General features: G+C 38.0%; 1 protein-coding gene across 1 annotated transcript in view; it reads left to right on the top strand.

The window, feature by feature from the left end:
• Nucleotides 1-475: 475 nt before the first annotated feature.
• Nucleotides 476-23,722, top strand: part of LOC124135567 (transient receptor potential cation channel subfamily V member 6-like) — a 79,679-nt gene continuing 56,432 nt past the window's right edge. Inside the window, exons 1-3 of the mRNA XM_046500932.2 lie at nucleotides 476-731; nucleotides 1,529-1,931; nucleotides 22,241-22,484. Of these exons, the coding sequence (XP_046356888.2) occupies nucleotides 1,659-1,931; nucleotides 22,241-22,484 (517 nt within the window). The 5' untranslated portion in view covers nucleotides 476-731; nucleotides 1,529-1,658. The remainder of the gene's footprint in view (nucleotides 732-1,528; nucleotides 1,932-22,240; nucleotides 22,485-23,722) is intronic.

Below are 23,722 nucleotides of genomic sequence, written 5' to 3' on the forward strand. Positions count from 1 at the left end.
AAATCGAAATCCAGTTCGTAAACCGTCGTGCAGATTTCGGTCGATTACAGGATTTGCAAAGCAATAGCACCGCCAAGTCGTTGACAACATATCCTAATCTTGTCATGTTTTTTTTTTATCAAGGTGCTCACATGACTTGATGCACCGCGATGTAAGACCCGTTTTATCACAATATAGATCTTGATTATAAATCAGATCGTCTTGACTGGGCGCCGCCATTTTGTTTTAAACAAATGCAAGTGATACGAGAGGCAGAATCTGATTTGTCCAGAATCTAAGTCGGTTGACTGTCCGGTGTCTGATGGATGCCCTGCGTCGGTTGACTGTCTGGCGTGTTTTCAATACCCCGCGTCTGATGACTGTCATGCGTCTCTTGGATATACCCTGCGTCTGTGGCATGTAAGATGTCGAGTCTAGTTCAGAAAACCCAAACGACTGAAAAGAATCGCACGATCCTCATAAGACATGCAGGTGCTGGATGCGTGTTAGGTCACATAAAAAGACAGCAATCAATTGTTGGTCGTTTGAAACTCATTTACTTATGAGACGCCCCCTAACGGGGCACCTGTTTTTCCGTTTCACTCCGTCGTGTTAGGTAAGTCACGTGACTTGACGTCATGAACCGTATGGCTACGATGAGGCATGTCTATGGGTCCTAAGTTGTGCAAGGATAATTGGATATACCACCACTTACCGGAGTCCCATGTAAAATGACAATGGGGTGGAAATAGGTAAGTATGAAACAAGCAATTTGTCTTTTGAATAAGAGTGCATGGCAGTATGTACTTTTCGATTTCTCCTTTTCGAAAACCGTTGCTAACAGACGCTTCGACCTCCTGAGCGCTAGATATGCATCACTTGATTCATTAGGCTCCGTGTGCGATTGTTGACACAGCTAAACAGACCCGTTATCACCAAGGAGTGGTTGTGAGATTTACAACACTGGTGGTTTCTTGAGTTTACAGCTTGTAGTAATAATGACTTTACACCGGTTTACATGATTTAACAAGTCCAAAAGAAACTTGTTAAATCCGTAGATTTTATCAAAAGTCGGTAAAGATGATGTATAGGCTAATAGAGACATTATAGCATGCAAACATTTCAAAGAAATTAACCAATTTACCTTGCCAATTCGTATAAATGATTTAACAATTTACAAATATGGAAAAGTCTAAAAGAAACTTAACTGATGAATCCATTTTATTTAAATTTGGACAATATGATAACTATAAAAGTGAAAAAATTTAAATGCAAATATTTTTCAGAAATTAAGCAATTTATGTTGGATTCCTTTGAGAAAGTTATGTCAGAGACCATTTGAACTGTGATTTTTTCATGTGATAATGTACACTTTAAAAAAATTTCATTAGAATTTTAAGCATGAAAGTGTTAAAAGTTGTATTTTGGGGGAAAACTTGCATTATCAATAAATTTTAGAAGAGCCAACAATCAAATGCACTCATTAATTAAGTTCATTATTATAATAATTATTTTATTATTAATCCATTCTTCATATATTTGTTTTCAGAACAAGCAAGCATGAAAGACCAGCAGAAAATACTTGACACCAGTTAGAATTATTAACACTAAAATTCCATCAAAGCATGTGAAAAAAAGGAAATCCGTTGAATCAAAATTTTTGCATCATCATCATCATCATGGGGAACGCTTGTCATGGAAAACTGAAGGAGGATCCAGACTCGGCATGGAAACAACAAAACGAGGAAAGCGAGGAAAACCCCATGTACAAGTACATCACTTTGAACAACAAGGGAACTTTGATTGCTGCATACAATGAGGGAGGCCCAGAACTTGTGGAAGAAATAGCTCGCCGAGAAATTGAACCGTACCTCTATAACGGTGGAAAGGGTGCCATGATATCTAAATTGGAATATATTAAATGGTGCCGAAGACGTCTAGCCAAGTCTGCTGTGAGTATTGATTAGAGAGCTTTATCTATTTATATTGTTTTGCTCCTGACCTTCATATTGATGAAGCCTAAAATATTCCATTTAAACTACCGTATTCGACGTAATAAGCGCCCTGCTCTAATAAGCGCCCACGGCGATATTTGTTAATATATTGGCTAGTGAATAATCTCAATTAGCACCCCTTCCAATTGATTAATGTACACAAGACTTATTTATTTGTGTATAATACGCACTCGTATGTTATATGCACCCTTAATTATGGGCAATTAAATTCTGGAAAAATATATCTGTCGTATATAAACATTTCAGGCTGTCGGCATAAACCACGAAATTTACGATCTTTCAACTCAAATAATATTCTAATAAGGGCCCCTATTTCTAATTTTGAGAGCGCCCTGGGCGCTTATTACGTCGAATACGGTATATCCTATTATTTGCTATTTTCGGTTACATTTTTTAAATCATTTCATTCATCTTTTAAATATTTCTGCATTCATATATAATTGTAATTTGAAAGTCTCATTGTCAACTGGTTCTTGACCACCTCATGAAAGTTACTTATTTTTTAGATTTTCTTAGGAATTCAGTCCAATATTGATTTTTGTATTATTTTATTACACTCAAATATATAATCGATATAATCACTGCTTAATCTGTAACATGTAAGGCTGACATCAAATTTGTTTTGTTACCAAGAATATGATTCCAAAGTGAAAAACTATTTTTTCAATTTGCCCAAATGAGCAAAGTTTGTAGACTAGTAATTGTATAAAACTTATTTTTGGCTGTTGTGTAACCGATTTTATGTGGCGCAAGTGAGTTGCAAGCTGGGCATGTGTTCTCTTGAAATGAACATGTTTTTTGTCTTCATCTCCACCAAAAAGTTAACAACAGTTATTTTTGAAGTCCCTATAGAATATGTTCGCGACTATTTTTATTCAAGGATCCAAGGGCTAAGGATAGAGTTGGGGGTAACCTACCCTATTCTGAGGATCATAAATATGAACTTTGTATACTTAAGTTTTCTTTCTTGAGATATATCTTGTTTTTGATGCTATTGGGTGGTGAACAGATTCCATAATCGTACCTTATTTTTTACCAACAATCATTGTGTCCGGGTGGGTTAAACTTTGCAGGAATACTAAGTGTGTTTTTGTCTGTGGGAGATCCAATCAATTTGTTTCCTGTCTGAGTCTCTGCTATGTACATAACTACGTTACACTGAATGACCTGTTCATCAATAGCAAATTATTATGTCACACAGATAGAGAAAGAAACAACATGATGTCTATGTATCGTAAATAATCTTATTATTTTTAATTACCGTATTCGACGTAATAAGCGCCCCGCTCTAATAAGCGCCCACGGCGATATTTGCTAATATTTTGGCCAGTGAACAACCCCAACTAGCACCCCTTCCGATTGATCAATGTACACAATACTTATTTATTCGCGTATAATACGCACTCGTGTACTATATGCTTCAGGCTGTCAGCATAAGCCACGGAATTTATCTTTCAATTCTGTTTTTTTCCACCAAAATAACATTCTAATAAGAACCCCCTATTTCTAATTTTGAGAGCGCCCTGGGCGCTTATTACGTCGAATACGGTAACTCTTTGATTGGCATTCTTGAAGTTGGTGTGTAAGAAAACATACAACTTCAGGGACGTTTCGATGTATATTCTTGCACAGTTATGAAACTTGATAACGGTGTAATAATCTACATCGAAATGTTGCTATATACATGTACAATAAACCAAAAATTCTTATCCTTAAAATTGTACATTTTCTTATTTTAAAGTTTGTAATTGAATATAATACCACTATTACTATTGCTATGAAGTACACTTTTCTCAATATTTTATTTTTACTGTAATATATTTTTGCTTTATCAAAAATTGTTGACAGTATTGTTTTGATTAACAACATTTATTGCTTGATAATGCAATAATCCCTTCATAATCCCTTGAAGGGATTAATCACATGATATTGTTGTTCGTTATGTTCAAGTTGTCAATTCACAAGAAGCATTGATGAAATAATATGGACAAATGAAATATCTCACACAATTACTTGAATTGACTTTCCACAAGGTTATTTTGCCTATTAATATTTACTGTCTACTTGAGGAAAAAGTTCTGCTGAAAACAATATTGACAAAATATAAGCTCATGTTTATATCAAGTTAACACGACAGCATAGACATGCTATTGACGGCATAGATTTCACGTTGTGCTTCACCGTGGGTTGACATTTCTGTATTCCCTTACACACAGAGCCAAAGTTTATCATCAATAAGCTGACCCTATCTTACTTGGGAATTCTGTGTAAATAAATGAGTGGCTGACGATCAACAGGGGGTGGTTGTGTCATGCTATCATCACTGACCCTGAGACGTTGTTATGGCTATTTCACAAGACCCAGCTCCACACAGAGACTTTCCCTACATCAGGCGATAGGGTGTACTATGACCTGGAATGTTTATGATTAGACTAACAATCTAACTGAACTACAGTTATGTATTAGGCTATATAACCATATTTCTATAAACAAACCTTTGATTATTAAGGGACTCCAAAGTCTTAATATTGTAGAGAAAGGGATGGGTAGGGGCTGCTAGAGTTGAGAAGGTGATCAGAAAGGAATTCAGGCGATTGTTAGTTTGTTTTATTGAATATATAAGGCCTGGCGTCTCTATGAATGAGATTTGGTTGTGATATGCATGTAAGGGTGTGTGAATTTAACAAAACTTCTAAATGAATAAGACGATTGAATTTTAATGAAACTAGTAGATGGCAGAAATATGTTAATGTTGTGACAGCGATGTAAAAGTGACCTGCTTCTGATTGGTCAAAGTTGTCAGATACGAAAATAATATTTGACTTTTGTTTCTACAAGAAATTGTGCATGACATTTAGTTCATAAATGTATTCGTCTAAATCTAAAATATATTTCTGTCAGGATTTTTCTCTGTGTCAAATTTTATGATTTAAGGTAAAATATAAACCCTCTAAAATAAATTTTAATTACTTTTGGTCCAAGTTTAGCCACTCAAACAAAACATGAACTTCTCTGTTTGAACTGCTGCTTATTCCATGTGATAATTAATACATACATTAATTACGCAAAATTATTTATGAAAAATTGGTTGGACATTCCGCTGTCCCGAAAAAGATAAAAAGTAGAAAACGATAAACGTGAAAAGTTTTATTTTTCATATCACCGAAGTCTAACTTGCAGTGTTCACATCACATATAACTATTCACACAAACACTATAAGGCATCGGGTGACAACACAAGCTTAACAAACACTGCACACATGACAACATAGTCACAAAAATGAAAGTAAAAATCTGAAATCTCTCTGTTTATGTTTATTTTGGCTCTTTTACTGACCAGGACAAACAAATCTGTTAGCAAAAAGTAGAAAAGGTTAATAAACATGACTAAATGGTTGTCTTTGAAAAAACCCTCACTTTTTCAGTAAATATGATTTGAAATGTTTTGCAAGCAAAGTAAGAAATTGTGCAATGAACAGATTACCAAGGGAATGAAACTCTCGTTAGTGGAATCATTGTTGAAGCGTTTGATAAGTAAGGGAAAAAATCTGAATACAATCCCTTGTCATGTACTGTAATCCAAGCATACCACAGCTCTATTACATGCATTAACAGCTTCTTAACCCCTAAACTCGCATTATGTCAATTCTGACTCTACAGACTAAGTAGCTTACACATTTAACACTTGATGAAATGGTTAAATACCTCTAGTGTTGACCTTCGGGCCCACGCTACAGAAGAATACATTGAGTACTTACTTCGTTGTCATGTTTGTTTATTGATTGTTAACAAAAACATGTCATTCATACATGTCTACATCGGTTAGAGCTTTGCCTGCGACTGTTTAGTGAATTGTTTGATGGGTATTTGTTAGAAGTTGATGGATGACAAAGTAGACAAAAACTATTGATAACAACAGTGAAGTTCTTTATTATACTGTAATAGCGACGTTGGTATAGATCCTTACACCATCGGACAATGGTATAAGGATCTATACTGAAATGTCGCTATTACAGTATAATACAGTATAATCTTATCCATAAACCTTTGTTTGCTTGACGGGCGGTCGGGTAGCCTTAGTGGTTAAAGCGTTTGCTCGTCACGCCGAAGACCTGTGTTCGATTCCCGACATGGGTACAATGTGTGAAGCCCATTTCTGGTGTCCCCCGCCGTGATATTGCTGGAATATTGCTAAAAAAAGCGGCGTAAAAACCATACTCACTCACTCACTAATTGTTTGCTTGACACTGTATGTAGTTTTTGTTAATGCTTAATTGTAAGCGTTAATGGATCGGCAAAATATTTTGTTTACATAATATGTGCAAACTGATTATTTAAGTGCAGATGTGGATTTTGTTTGAATATGTGTGCTCAGTACATTGAAATATTAAATTTAAAAAAAAATATATTAAAAATTAAAATGAAATAAAATTAGAAAGTGGATTCGACTGCCTGTAGTCAGTAGCCACTATCAGAAATAAAATAAAAATAGTTCATTTTTTTTTTTTTATCTGATTAATCCAGATCTCTGCAAACATTGGACCCAATGTTACCACGTTTATTTATTATCTTTGAGGAGGATCGACTAATCCAAACTTAAGTTGTGGGGCAAAGGACCAGTCTATTCAGAGATTGACTCTACCTTATCCAGATGAACTTTTAACTCAGCTCACTTATAATCTGCTAGGCTGATCAGATTGGTAAGCTGCCGTATACATGTTGGAACATTAACCAAAACAAGCATTGTGCTATAAGCTAGTATTTAACACTTGGAAATGTTTCAATTTTAGTCTTCAAGTGTGTGTTTGTAGTGGTCTTTTCCTGAAGTGAGATCTAATGTTATGTGGGAGAAGTTAGGTTTTTATGTTTAAATATTCAAACAATATCGGTCAAAACAGTCTACCACTTTCAAAATTTCAACTGATTCATAGAAGACAATTAACTCAGCATCTTATTCCTCATGTTCCAATATTAGTTGGAACTAAGTGCTATTAGTGACCCTGTTTACAATTTTGAGTTCAAATATGTTTACGTTCATGCATCTATATCAGGAGTTATCTAGACCTGCTCAGAGGTCAATATTCGACCCCCGGTCTGCAGCAAATGTCATTAAAAGAAATTAAAATCAGAATTAAATATTTCCAAATTCATGCTAATAAAATAATTATATATAACTGATTACTTATTTTATTGCTTTGTAGAAGTAACCTGTATGTCATTGATAATAGGACCAAAAAGTAGAAGACCTTTTAATACCGGTACTTACTTTGGTTATTACATTGCAGGACATTTCACAATACAATGTTAAAATACCTTTGAACTCAAGAAAATAATTTTTGGTTTGTTTGGTTTGTTGTTTTTTACGCCGCACTCAGCAATATCCCAGCTATATGACAGAGGTCTTTAAATATTCGAGTCTGGACCAGACAATCCAGTGATTGAGAATCATGAACATCAATCCACGCAATTGGGATCGATGACATGCATCAGCCAAGTCAGCAAGCCTGACCAACCGATCCCATTAGTTGCCTTTTACGACAAGCATAGTCGCCTTTTACGGCAAGCTCGTGTTACTGAAGACCTATTCTACCCCGGATCTTCACAGGTCTCAAGAAAATAAGAACTTAGAAAAATCCCAATTGGGAACAAAATAATGTAGTTTATTCCAAATTTGTTTGCCAAGAGCACTTAATTTAATCATGGATAAGTTCCTGTTGACATGTATTTTCACAAAGCTTGCCGCAAAGAGAATTACAAGTTTTATTCAAGGATTGAAAGGATGTCACTTTGTCGTAGAATAGGGTAAGAGAATATTTTAATTACCGTATTCGACGTAATAAGCGACCGCTCTAATAAGCGCCCACGGCGATATTTGCTAATATATTGGCTCGTGAACAATCCCAATTAGCACCCCTTCCGATTGATCAATGTAAACAAGACTTATTCATTCGTGTATAATACGCACTCCTGTGTTATATGCACCATTAATTATGGTGCCGTACATAAACATTTCAGGCTGTGAGGATAAACCATGAAATTTATCTTTCAACTCTGTTTTTTTTTCACGAAAATAATATTTTAATAAGAGCCCCCTATTTCTAATTTTGAGAGCACCCTGGGCGCTTATTACGCCGAATACGGTAAGTAATTTCAGGGATAATCAGGCACATAATCCATATGTTTATTACATGTTCACTGAAAGAGGGTAATATTCTTCCACATATTCCCTGAAATGCCATTTTTGATTGTTTTCTTTCTCTCCCTCTGTGAACTTATCAGGTAGACCACGGACGTATATACGTCTTTGGGTAGACACAGGATTGTCGAAAAGTTTTCCACGTTGAATCATTTTCTGATAGTCTAATCAGACATGTTTCCTTAAATAATATTAATAATATGAACAGATGAAATATTCTGACCAGAGGAATGTTTGTAAATCTAGTTTTTATTTCTACAGGATCTGGTTGCTAACGGACACTGAAATGAAAATATGTGCAAGTTGTTGATTTCCATTCTGTAGTCTGCAGAGCTCCAGATAAGCTTTTGGTGTTGTGGGTATTTTACCCATGCATTTAAAAATCTTTGGGTATCAGTAATTCTATCTGGGTATTCAAATTTCTGTTACCCACTTGTTTTTACACATGTGGGTATTTAAGTTAAATATTTAAAAACACTATTCATCTAGTCCCTGCAAACTGTCGTGTGGGTTCGAGAGCTTTATAGGACTCAAAAATACCACGATACTTCCACAAGAAAGTGTGATGGCAAATGATCATGATGTAACTGTCATCGTGGAGTTTGGCAAGGTTGACGGAATGCCCGTTTATAATTTCAAAATAAGTTGCTGATTAGCTAATCGAATACGCAGGGTTACTTCGCAATATTTTGATGATACGCACAAGTTTCTGTAATGTTCGTTGCGTATTTGATACGCTTGGATTTTATTTTACTGCGTATTTCTGCATTTCTGATGCATATTTTACGCAGATATGCAGATACGCAGCTTATCTGGAGCTCTGGTCTGTCATCGATGGTTTTACTTGGCTCTGATAAATAATTATTTCATCTATTCACTCAATTATAGCTTATTTTAAGAGAGCAATGTGCATGTACCATATTCGCTATGTCAAGAACTCTGCTCCAGTGCTTTTAACTGTACCATTCATGAATTCTTATCTAGGATTCCAAATAATTAGAAGTGCCTATAGCAGGGAAATTGGGAAGAAATTTTATTTTGTTGAAATGCTGGTTTTATTTTACAAGTTCTTATTTTCTTAAATTCTTTTGTATTTTTTAAACATTGTGCTTTCACATTGCTAACATTTAACTAAGCATAATAACCTATTTTATGGTCCTGTTGTTAGTGAAGTATAAGTTTCGACAAGGCCATATAAAACAATAAAACTTGGGAATTTTCACTAACATTTGCTTCAGAATTGGGGCCAACTATAGGCTTCCGAGGAGGTCTAGATATATCTCTGCGCTTAACCATGCCATTTCAATTCAATTGCACACATTAGCACTTTGAACCCTGAAATCCAAAGGACATGCACTGTGTTCTGCCAAGGCTGCGGCCTCGCGGGATTCCTGCAATAATGTTTTGATTGGCACATAATATTTCCGCTCACTGGGACATCGAGCATGTTATGTAGCTAGGTTTATTTTATGTAATTATGGGGATCACTGACTTTCTCAAAAAATATTTTACATCTCGCACAGCTGTTTCAATTATTGAATGTAAACTTCTTCTTTTTCATGTCTCATTTACTCTGTCTGCGCCTTTCATTGGCTGAAAGTCTCAAATGGTCCAATCACAATCATGCTTACACATTTGGGTAATATAGTCATCATATGGACGATTTTCATTGGTTCTTTACCGTAACTAATAAACCATGCCCAAACAGTAAAATCCGAGAGCAGACAGTCGGAAAAATGTTCAGAGATAGATCTATTTATAATTGCTTTTTATCATCAACACAGCCTAAGCCATCTTCTGATAATGATAAAGATGTTTCTTCTTCGAATGGCTGCAGTATCGCAGAATGGCCAACCATAGGTAACTTTCGTGAAACACAGAAAGTTTTGCATGGCGCACCTGACAGTGACAGACTGAGAAAGGTGAAGATTTTCAATGAAAATGATTTCACGACTACACATGGTTATAGCATTACTCAGACAGAAATACTTTGACATGTTAGCTTTGCATAAATCAAGGGAAATCTAATTCGAGGAGAAAGCTAAATTATTAATTTGGAACGAGTACCTTAAACAGACATGCTAACGGTGATCACAAACAAGCTGTTGAGACTAAATATGACATTGGATGTTGTTGCAGCAATACATAATACATTATATCTGAGAAAGAAGCCATGGGAAACACATACCTTTACCCGTGAATGGAGATTCCGCATCAATAACTTGCATATCAGATGTTTTACGTTTTTGTTTTAAGATCTCTCAGAGTGTGGCCCCATACGTTTTAAGTGACCCCATGTTTTTATGCTGAAGGGGTCCGTGTCCCACTTGTTCAGAACACTGCATGCAGAGTAACTTTGTACTGATATATGGCTATGAGCTGAGGTGAGGTGAAATTGGGTTTAACGTCACGTGCAAGATTTTTGCACTTATATAGCGACATGCATGCACGTGTGTGTGTGTGGCTGCTTGTACTATACCGGACTGATGCCGATTTATAGTGCTAGCCCACTGAGATACCATGCCGTAGTTTAACATGAATACCCCCCTTAGACACAGTATACTGACTCCGAGCCGACCAGTCCTTGCTTTAACCCCTTAATGCCGAGCGCCAGACAGGGTAACAACAAGTACCATCTTTTAATGTCTTTTGGTATGACGCGGCCGGGGATCGAACCCCGGACCTTCCGCTCTCCAGGCGGACGCTCTACCACTAGACCAAGGAGGCGGTCTTATATGGTTATGAACTTCATGACACTTAGACACTGTACCATGTAAGGCCTGATTAGCCTATCCATGCAAGAATGATAATTCATCTACAACCAACAGACGGGCTCAAATTTAGGAACTTGATTTAACTTGTACCAGGTGCATGTTGACATGAAAACCTAGTTGCACCAGACAAAACCAGGTTGCACCTTGGCACATGCACGTTATCTTGAAGTTGATGTTGACAGTTGATGACGTCAAGCCTCCCAAACCATGACAAATTGCCCATAACACAGGGATTGTTGATATAGAATGGTAAAAATAGCTTAAAAGTACTGAGTGTGTTCAAAGATCAATGTTATATTGTCATGTAAAGGTTAGACACAAATTCAAAAGAGTTTGTGCATGTATACATAAGTATCACACAAAGTAGAACTTGTGTTTGTGGATAACAACTTTATTATGCTGTAATAGAGATATTTCGGTATAGATCTTTATACCATTGTCATCCGTCAACTCCTAAGAAATGCCTATCACACAATAAATATTAGGTTGCACGTTTCAATAATATTTTGCACATGATATAGCTAATGTAGCTAAATCGAGCCTTGTACTGCTGTACGATCTTAAACATGTTGACTGACAGATGTCAATGACTTAGACAACCAAGTGACCCAGAGACAAGTCAGCGTTACTGTATCTTGAAAAATGCCATTTTAGCAGTGGCTCTGTCCGACTAGCCAGAGTTGAAGAATTTAACAACAACAGCTCCAGTCGTGTGTAGCAACCATTATGTTGAAATGTTATCAGTGTTGGTGATAAACTTGTATTGTGTAGTCAGATCTGCTGGACTAGTGCCACAGTATCGCCTTACAGTGTTATACTGGTTAAGGCTGTTGACTTACATACATACATTTTCTAATTTAGGGCATTTATTTTTTATGAGCTGATTTACAAAATGTGGTTGAAAATGCAGTGAAGGTGGTCAAAAAACATTTTTGCTTTAAAATATAGATTAATGACTGAAAGTAGTAGGGCTGGGATGGGTAACTCGGGTACTCGGGTCAGGTAGGTCCTGCGTAAGACCCGGATACCCACGTGACTACCTGGACCCTTGGTTCTAGGGCTGGGTCGCGTTCAAATTATTACCCGGGTACCCACCCCTCTATTACCTGACCCTACCCGGGTACCCGCTGTAGATCCCAAGAGATGAGTACAAAATGTCTGATTGGGAATAGTTTGACTGTAGCCCTGGAAATATGTAATTAGATGTACATGTATAAAACGAACTGGTCATGTATACACTGAAGTTGACTGAAGTTTTATCTTTATGCAAACATGAAGTTCTAGATATTTTTGTCATTATACAATATTTCACGTGACTAACCATGGGTCCGGGTAGCCCTGTGGGTACCCGTGTCCTACTCAGTACCCATCCAACACGAGTACCCTAGTTACCCTTTCCAGAACTACGTGGTTGGTCACGTTATATGACAAAAATACACCTTAACTGCATGATTGAACTGTAAGTCAACAACGTTTGCATTTCTGTCTGACGATGAGGTGTGAGGGAGTGTGCAAGCCAGAAACCTGTGATTGTGGGTTCAAATCGCGGTTCGCCCCAATTATGTTTCTAGGTTTGTCAGCACCATACCCATGCTCGTGGGTTTCACCGAAGTGGTACCGTAAAGGTCTGAGACCTGCATCACTTTGGGCTTTCCACCCACATTAAGCTGACACGCCGTGATATAAAAGGAATAATGTTAAAAGTGGCGTTAAACCTCACTCACTCACTCACTCACTCACAAGAAAATACAGACCGTCATGTAAATTTTCGTCTTATTAGGGGCACTTATTTAGATTGCTTACAGAGTGGTCTAGAAGCTTGTTGAATCAGGGTGCTTGATATGAAGAACATGGTTGGCAGAGCTGTAGATAACTGCGTATTTGCGTAAAATACTCATTAAATAAACTGAAATACGCAGACAAATCACATTCCTAGTGTATCAAATACGCAATAAAAACTATAAAAATGTTATTGAAATAAAACTAATGCGTATATATTACGACTGTTTAATGATTGCGTATCAGCCGATCGCGAAATTAATTTACTGACAATTACATTTGGAAAAACAGGTGTATACTACTATTCATTTGGTTTAAAGGGATTGTTCCAAAATTGGTTTTCAAGTTAAAACACCCAAATGTAAAGAAACATGTGGGAAATTTGAATACCCACTGAAAATTGTGAATACCCAATAAAAATCAAACCCATGCGCAAAATACCCAAATAACCAAAAGCTTATCTTGAGCTCTGGTAGGTAAACAAGTTTTATCATGGGAGGTCAGTGTGAGTCTAGTGTTGGTCATTAGGGATTTGACACCAGTTCAGCTGAGTGCTTCGTTTTTATGTACACCAACCATAAAAGCAAAAACCCTTACATGTAAAATGTGTCATATAAAACAAAGTTCATCTCATAAGCATCATGGTAATGTTGACTGGTTTTTGAATGTATTTGCATTGCATCACCTTTGTGGTGGCAGGGATTTATCTTGGTTTACCAACTACAGGAGCCTATGGCACACACATTAGGAAAAAACAGTAAATTCCTATTTTCCTTTTTTCAGAAGTCTTTTAACATTGTGTATTAACACAGTGTTAGAAATTGGCACCAGTCCTATAGTCCTTGCCAAACTGGCCAATAGTTAAGGTATCATAAGGACGAGTGGAAATTTGCCATTTTTAAGTGTTTTGCTATATGTTATCATTATAAGAACAAGTGGACTAAAACTGTTAGTTTCTACCCCTGTTAACATAACATTCAATGTGTAAAACTGATCCGGGCAGTGGGGTAGCCTAGTGGTTAAATCGTTCGCTCACCACATCGACTACTAGGGTTCGATTCCCAACATGGGTACAATTATGAAGCCCATTTGTGGTTTCCCCCGTCCTGATATTGCTGGGATATTGCTAAAAGCGGCCTAAAACCTCACTCACTCACTCACTCACTCACTCACTCACTCACTCACTCACTCACTCACTCACTCACTCACTCACTCACTCACTCACTCACTCACTCACTCACTCACTCACTCACTCACTCCATGCTTGCCGTAAAAGGCGACTGTGCTTGTCGTAAGAGGCAACAAACAGGATCAGGTGGTCAAACTAGCTGATTGATCATTTTTATAGTGAAATACAAGTCAACCAGACCAAGCCACCACTTTAGAGAAAACTGTATTAACATGACTTGGGAATGTTTTAGTTCTAATTTGGGAATTTTGTACTGACCTATGATGACCTCTGGTTATGTAGCAACAGATTCTTTTCTTCATTCTGAGGAATCAACGTTCTAATTTTTTAAAGCCAGACATTTTCCTCACATCAAGGGCAAAAAATGTCACATTTTAGGATTTAGTTTCCATATCCCACTAGAAACGTAAACCTTGTATATCTAATCTTGCAGACACAACTTTGACCTGAACAGTGGTTTGGGGTGATACAGGTACGAGATAGCATCATGTAGATCTCGTCATGATAATTTCTGACACGGCATATTGTGGTTGATATGTTGGGACACTCAGTAGAGTTTAGAGAAGAATGATGTTGATGTGTGTCAGTGTGTGATTGTAAGGGCAGCCTGTATATCGTGTATATTTCATCTGTCATATTGCTGGACCCGTGAAGATCCGGGGTACAATAGGTCTTCAGCAACCCATGCTTGTCGTAAAAGGCGACTATGCTTGTCGTAAGAGGTGACTAATGGGATCGGGTGGTCAGGCTCGCTGACTTGGTTGATGCATGTCATCGATCCCAATTGCGTGGATCGATGCTCATGATATTAATCACTGGATTGTCTGGTCCAGACTCGATTATTTACAGACCGTTGTCATATAGCTGGAATATTGCTGAGTGCGGCGTTGAACAACAAACCAACCAAATCATATTGCTGATGAGGCATTAAGTAATTCACTCATTTTACTCCTCATTCACTCACTCACTCACTTTGTAGACAGCAAATAATTTACTTACCAATAGTTCGATAATTGCAAAAATCAGAGCAATGGGTGTCGTCTTTCACAAATGTAGTAAGACTGAAGTATTGACAATAGAGGAATGTTGGGGATGCAACACCATGAAGCATTGACGATGTTGTTGATGTTATTTTTCGTAATTGACAGAATTTCTGCAAATATTACTATTTCATTCTATTTTTTCCTTCAGAAGCAGGCCACCACATGCCAACCCTGCGCATGTGAGTGAGTGAGTGAGTTAAAAATGTCAAGTCACATCAGCAGTATTTTGGCCATGTTGTGACTATCAAAGGTTATACATAATAAATACATTTTGACTACAAAAACCTGTCAACAAAGGACAGTGAAATATTTAGACTTCTAGCATGTGACCATAACAATATTACTGTAAATAACAATACACTTTAAAAACAGGCTACAGATCAGCACCTAGGTCCACTTAAAAAGAGAAACAATTGTTTCTCTTTACTCGTTGCCTGCTTCTCCTGTGCGGCGTCTGTAAACATCTTCTCCTCACAAAGCGCCTGACCAATGAAGCTTTATAATGTTATTTTAACTGGTCCACCTCCACTGCACCTTGCCCCCCAAGCAGACACTCCTTCCCCCGCCTATCCACCCCTTCCTTGACCAACCCATCACCACCCCCCACCCCTCCAAGCAGACACTCAGGGGGACTCCCTCTCCCTCTCCCTCCCATCCACCCCTTCCTTGACCCACCAATCACCACCACCCCAACTTGCACCGGAGCAGACACTCAGTGGGACTCCCAATCTCCTCCCATCACCATCCCTCCTTCTCCTCTTCTACCCCCCCCCCCCCCCCCCCCCTCTGCTGCACTGGAGCAGATACTCAGTGGGACTCCCTCCCACCCATCACCCACCACCACCACCACCCCCCCTGCCCTCAAGGAGACACTCAGTGGGATTCCCTTTCTCCTCCTATCCACCCTTTCCTTGACCCTCACCACCCCCACCCTGTTCCCCCAGCAGACAGATAGTTGTACTCCCTCCCCCTCCCATTCACCCCTATCTTGACCCACCCATCACCTGCCCTCCAAGCAGGCACACAGTGGGACCCCCTTCTATACCCCTGGGGAGGGATGCTGCCAGGCTAGCAGCACCAGGTTGTTATAGTAATGCCTCCACACTGTGTATAGGACCCCCTGTGAGAATTAACGATGTGGGCAAAGAACGGAATCTCCACGCCCCGCGTAGTCACCAATTACCTCTCCGTCTCGACAGGTGCATTCCAGTCTCATAGCACGGGCAACATTGATTGATCGATTGGTGAATAATGAAATAAGCAATTAGCTGGAAGATTGTTCATTTCAGGTGGCGCATTTATAATGGATTGTACATGTACGCCACAAACATACCTGCAGTCGTTTGTGGTAGGTTAAATCTGTGGATCACAAGCCTGGTTACTTGCTAAAAATATTTTTTGAGTTCCTTTTTGAAAAAAAAAACTCGAACATTTCGTCTTCGTCTTTGGGATTATGAAGATTTATTATCAACTTTAGTCACAACCACTCTCATTAATGGTCAGCTTAGACTGTATGGGTTGCAATGTTGCATTGATTTTTCTAGACCTGCTCAGAGGGCGATTCAGCCCCAAGACTGCAGCTAATATCAGTAAAGTTCCCAGACTGGAATCAAAATACTTCCCAATTCATGTTACTCGAGTTATAACTCATGTATTGGACTTAAAGAGACTTGTACTTCACTGATAATGTGGCCAATAAACATGACAGTGAAAGAGGCTTTAGTGCTTAGTTTTAGTGGAGATTACATTGGTAATAAAACCCTCTGAATTTAAGAAAACAAGATCTTTAGAAAATCCCAATATTTAGCAAAGTACTTACTTTTTTTCCAACATGACTGCCAAGGGCACATGGTTTTGAATGCTGGATAAATCCCTGTGTTGAGTTTTAAGAAATATTTGTAGAGGTTGGTTCTCATCTGTTGGATTAGATTCATTAACATTGGCACTACCACATCCAATTCATAAGCGCCTCATAAAATAAGCGCCTCCCGTGATCTCGTGGCAGGTAGATTTCGTGTCAGGCCCATAGTTTTAAAGTTGTATGGTTCCTCACGGCCTGCAGTGAATTTATGTGTCGATTTGTCGCAAGTTGCAATTTATTTTAATGAGGGCCGAAATAGTTCAGTCAGGGGCTGTAGCTTCTAAAGACTAAAGCGTCTTGATGTCAACCTGGCAACTTGTATTTATTTCGAACACCGGTGATAGGGATCATTAATTCCATCAAATAATGTACCCAGGGTCAATAGACACACACAGCACCTAATGGAGGCCCAGCTTTTCTTATTGTGGACAAAGTGTACGACCCAGTGTCAATTTGAGGCCAGCATGTATTGGAGGTTCAGCTTCTAATACAGGCAATACAGCCCTTATGTATACCAAAATCTCTTTGCCAAAAAAAACCCTCCTAGTCTGACTAGTAAATGCACATGAGCATTAGGCAGTGGTTCATTTAGTTGTAATCCCAGTGTCAGATACTGGAATACTGCAGATTGCAATCTCATTAAAATCAGATCGTAGTTCTTGCTGCCGCTAAACAAAGTTCTGAGGACATCCCATTAGGGGTCATGTCAGAACGACCTTTCATCTGACCAATCAGAGCGTTGCTTACCAGATCATGAAAGTGACAGTCGGAATGTGTTTTCTAATCATGCATCCACGAAAACTTTTTACACGGGGTATTCCGAACGATAGTTACGGGGTTAACGACTGAATCCATACAATCTAGACCATCTATTAGCCATTCCAGAATGTTCTTTTGTTCAGGTTTCAAATTTGTAATCGAGAATTTGTCAAAATATGTTTCGAAGCGTAGTCGCCAATTTGAAGTTAGTGCCGTAAAGCACAAGAAAGCTGCCTTCTGATAGGTCATCGGTCAAAGTTCGCGCAAGGTCGTTCTGACGTGACCCGTAATGGGATGTCCTCAGATCTTTGTTTAGCTGTAGCAAGAACTAAGATCTCATTTTAATGTGATTGTGCAGATTGTGGCATAAAACACTGCCCTTCTGAGTCCAAACTTTTTGGTAAATTAGTAAGAAGGCTGACTTTTTGTACTTCTACTTTGACAAGAAAAGTTTCACTTGTTGGTTTGTAAGGCTCTCCATATTCATGATGGTCATCCTTGCATTCAGTGCTCAGTTTCCTTAGGTCTTTATGCATGGAGTTGGCCAAAACACCATGCACCTCTTGGTACTGATGGCTCATCCAAGATAATTACCGTATTTTCTTGAGTATAGTGCGCACTTTTAAAAAAAAAACACAGCTGTGTAGAAGGGGATGCGCATTATACACGAATTATGAGTTTGGATGTTTTTTTCCCCCATGGAAAGACATTACAGTGAGCACGAAACACCGGAAATACCATGTCAACAAATCTGAATCACCGGTCGATCCAAGAAAACGTGTGTACAGCTGATTGCCGTTTCCGGCTTAGTTTACGTGAAAATACACAAGGTAATCTTAATCCCTAGATATAAAACAATGCCTAGCAGAACAATAAATACTATTTAATCGGTAAATAAACATGTCTGGTGATTTTTTATCTCAAATTTCGGATTTGTACTGACGAAGTTTCTCATCACCCATTCGTTGCCGGACTTAGCTGAAAGGGTACGGTGTAATTTTTTTCTGCGCATAATATTCAAATTTCTTTTTTTCCAAAATATTAAACCCACTAGAGGGGGGTGCGCATTATATACATGGGTGTGCACTATACTCAAGAAAATACGGTAAGTACCGTATTTGCCATATTAAGCGCCCTGTTCCAATATACACCCCTGAGCATCTTCTAGACCAATCTGAAAGTAATATTTATAAGCGCCCTTCTAAGTTTCAGACCCGTGAAGATCCGGGATAGAATAGGTCTTCATCAACCAATGCTTGCTGTAAAAGGTGACTATGCTTGTTGTAAGAGGCGACTAACGGGATCAGGTGGTCAGGCTTGCTGACTTGGTTGATGCATGTCATCATATTCCAATTGCGTGGATCGATGCTCATGATGTCAATCACTGGATTGTCTTGTCGAGATTCGGTTATAAACAGACTACAATCATATAGCTGGAATTTAGTTTATTTACAGAAATCAGCAGTGTAGAAGGGGTGAATATTTGCCTGGTTACTCTTATCAAAAACATTTAGTTTTATTGACATTTGAAATACTGCTTGATCCCTGAAAATAAGTTAACTTGTTACTCATGGTTTCCATAAGCACCCCCTTTCGTCATTTTTCTTAGCACCCAGGGTGCTTCTCATGACAATTACAGTAAACCTACTTTATTCTAGATTCTAGGAGAGGTGTCACAATACGCCAACCTGATGTGTTAATACATAATATGTCACTTGAGTCACGATATGATATGTATGCACAATACTTAATTTTGTTGCTGTTTTTGTGCGCCATAAGAGATTAGATGGCTGATATCAAAGCATTTGTGTTTATCTCGCTTAACTTGTTTATTTAGGAGGTAAGGTAATGCTAAATCAAGTAGTTCTCTGTCCGAGTCACAGGGTTCAAAATTGACAGAAATCTGGTGGCCTAAAACTAAATAAAATCCTTATAAAAACATGACAAGATGCAATTGTAGGAGTACCATGCATTGTTTGCCTGATAGCAAAATGCTTATGGCTGCTTGATTTTTTTAACCAGTATTATTTTAAAGCTAGACCTACTGTCGAAATACTGTTCAGATACTGTCTCAGCTTCATCCCTGTTAGACACTGATTTTCGGTATTTTGGATTATTATTTTTATTATATAATGTTATCAATTATTCCAGTAATTTGTCCAGATCCCTGATGGTTAATCATATGATGGCGGTCTGTACATAATCAAGTCTGGACCAGACAATCCAGTGATTGACATCATAAGCATTGATCCACGCAATTGGGATACGATGACATGCATCAACCAAGTCAGCGAGCCTGACCACCCGATCCCGTTAGTCGCCTCTTACACACTGAAAGTAGTACCTACCTGACCTGTCATATTGGCATATTTATCCGTGCGTGACTCCAGCTGATACCATATTTATCTAGGGTCTTTATCTTGCTGAGAAATCTACCCATGATATGATTAATAGATATCTATATAAATACATAATAATTAATTTGTCATTAGTCGATATGTCATGATACTTTTGAGTTGATATATTGATACTTACATTTCAATGTTACCCCTAGACGACACAGAGTGAGTGAGTGAGTTAGTATGGTTTTACGCCGCTTTTAGCAATATTCCAGCAATATCATGGCGGGGGACACCAGAAATGGGCTTCACACAATGTACCCATGCCGGGAATCGAACCCGGGTCTTCGGCGTGACGAGTGAACGCTTTAACCACTAGGCTACCCGACCGACCCCGATGTCTAGCAGGTTCCAACTACAGTTCAAAGAGTGTAAATTGATTACGTATCACTTTTAGGTATCACAACATTATTGTAAAAACTCACACATACGCGTCAAAACTCTTGTCCAGCTTTCAGAATATCTAATCCAGCAGAGTAAATTTCAAATTAACGATTTTCAGTACTACAATAAGAATGCCTGCAGTGAAAATGGCAATTAAGTTGAGATATTGATTTCACAGACAAGACCATATTTTGGTATCAAACAACCTCTTTCATTTAATTCAAGCATGTATTTTGTCATGCTTTCGAAAGTGAATATATAAACATTACACTGCTGAACGAAAATTCAACGTAGCTTAACACCAAATGGCTGATTTGTTGTCGATGAAGCCGATTTGATAATGTAACTTCAAAGAATCCGATGAATACATTTTTAATGTGTGCTGGTGCATTTGCAGTACACTCAACCTCAATGGTTACGTTTACTTGTAGTTCTTTTATTCACCCATTGATTTCTGCGTGATTAACTCCCGTTTAAGGGGTATGGAATAAGCATGATGATTGCACACAAAGATATGTATTGATTGTTTATAATGTCAATATTGATTCTTCAGACCATATTAATTATGTTTCCCTTGCTGTGAGGAAGAATTTGTTTTTGACTTGGTTCCTCTTTCGTATAAGAAATTTGTGACTGGTGAAGCAGATTGAGCAATTGTTCGTCCTAAACTGTCACTTGAGTCCATCTATGGGCAGCCGTTCGGTCAAAAATTAGTACAAAGTTCAAATGAAGGACAGGGGTATGCAATAACAGTCAAATGTTACGAAAAATGAATTAATGTTACAAACGAAGTCATTATTCACATACGAATAATGAATTCAAAATGCAAAACAGTGCCACTGAACAACTCGCAAATGAGACGTCATATGTAAAAATGAACAATGTGTACTAAAGAACGACAGGGCACAACATCGTATGTAAACAATTACCTTTTTTTGTAACGTTTATTATTTTTTCGTAACACTTGACTGTTATTGCATACTTTTGTCCTTTATTTCAACTTTGTATTTTTTAACCGAATGGCATCCATTTCCATCAACAGACTGATGAAGAAAGCTGACTTTGTACTTTAAGCTTGTCATTGTAAGTGCAGTTTATGCCATCACAAAAAATGGAGCACAGGTGACAGTCATCTAAGGCTGTTCGGAGTTTTTTCACTTAAAGCTATGATCGTGGGTTCGAATCCTGCAATCTATGTCTTTGTCAACACAATACCCGTGATGGTCGGTTTCTCTAAAGTAGTAAATGTCTGAGACCTGCATCACTTTGGGCTTTCCTCCAACGTTAAGCTGACACGCCGTGATATATCTGGATTACTGTCAAAGCTTTGCTGAGACTCGCTCATCCACTTATAACAAAAAGGCACTCGCAAGTCTCAGTGGAAACAACGTATTGATATCATAAATGCTAATACAGCAGATAAGCTACATATTTGCATAAAATACACAAGATATGCAAAATAATCCACCATTATTAAATTTAAGTTTAAGTTGTTTGCAAACTTCAAAAACTCTATTGTATAACAATACTGGGCATAATCATGATAATTACCAAGTGTGACTTTCAGCTTGTATATCTGTATTTCTCACAGATTGTTTCTTCTGATCGAATGCAGGCCTCACGTATACATGAACTCTACTGCAGTGAATATACTGCACAAAAGTGCATCTTTAGATTTTTTTTGGATTTTTTTATTTGCATCCTGGTGTCAATTTAGTTTGATTTTAATTTATGATGGAGTAGGTTGGCAGTTATTGAGATAAATATTAAATATAAATGTGCTTGGGGTACCCTCAGGGGCACTGATTAAGAAATTAAGTAATTAAGAATATGTCTTTACAGTGATAATCGTTCTTGTTTCAGGGCTATGTAGAGCTAGATACAAAATCTGATGAGAGTATTTTGGAACATTTTGAAGAGGACGAATTCAATAAGTTTGAGCCGCATGAGGCATGTTGGGACTTAAATAAACGAGGTGGTGTTGGGGAAACGCCATTTCACCTGGCTCATCTCATGGACAGCCCTGTGCACAGTGAAGTCTGCAAGATTCTTGTACGGATGTACCCGAAACTGACTTTGGATGTGTATGAAGGGGAGGAGTATTTTGGTGAGTATTAGGAGTGTAACGATATATCAGACTATTGAACTATCGCAATTGTTTGCCCTACGATAGTACTGTCAGTAGGAATTTAAAAATATCAATTGTATTGTCGATAGTATGCATAAAAATCGATAGTCTCAATAGTTGCAATTCGTTATAAATAATACATATATTATGCAAATTTCAAACCTGCCCCTGTGTTTGATCAGCAAGGATTGATAACTTCAGATTAGAGTTACTTCCCTTTGGTTTGAGTAGCAACAGGGAGGAAAATGGCTGTCTAGGAGAGTGTCAGCAATACTTTATTGATTTCTATTACATTGATTATTATAATTATCGAGAATTAAAATTGGTTTACTACTAATGCAATACTATTACAATAGCGTCTGCTACTATGGCCATAGAATTGCAATATTGAAAATAGCCTCCCAAAAGTCACCCCTAGTGAGTATGCATACCTAGTATCTGTAGTTCATTACTAGCAAAAACCTTGTCCACCATTTTAGATTTTCCCACATTTTGTCCATGCAATCTTGAACCAAAATTTACAACAAAAAGCTGCGACAATATTGATATGCCACTGACTGGGGTGGATAGTGATTCACCACATTTTTTATTGTTTGTTTGTTTGTTTGTTTGTTTGTTTTTTAACACTGCCTTCAGCGGTGTTCAAGCTGTATGATCACAGCCTGTAGATAATCAAACAGGACCAGACAATCCAGGGATTGATACAGTATTCCGTCACTATTGCCCTCTTCAATATAGCGCTAACTCGGTTATAGCGCCTGGTAAAGCATGGATCCCAAAACTTACTAATGTTTTAAATAAACTCAAGATCTGGCGTGTTCAACGTATGGCCAGCATATGAGTAACGTAGAGGAAAGGTGCCTTAAGCGGATATTTGACAGTATTGGATCTCTATGTGACAGTATTGGATCTCTCTGTGTCAGTATTGGATCTCCATGTGACAGTATTGGATCTCTGTGTGTCAGTATTGGATCTCCATGTGACAGTATTGGATCTCTCTGTGTCAGTATTGGATCTCCATGTGACAGTATTGGATCTCTCTGTGTCAGTATTGGATCTCTCTGTGACAGTGTTGGATCTCTGTGACAGTGTTGGATCTCTCTGTGACAGTATTGGATCTCTCTGTGACAGTATTGGATCTCTCTGTGACAGTGTTGGATCTCTCTGTGACAGTGTTGGATCTCTCTGTGACTGTATTGGATCTCTCTGTGACAGTA

Source organism: Haliotis rufescens, unplaced genomic scaffold (genome assembly GCF_023055435.1).
Source record: "Haliotis rufescens isolate VD_foot unplaced genomic scaffold, xgHalRufe1.0.p SCAF_70, whole genome shotgun sequence".
Lineage (NCBI taxonomy): Eukaryota > Metazoa > Mollusca > Gastropoda > Lepetellida > Haliotidae > Haliotis > Haliotis rufescens.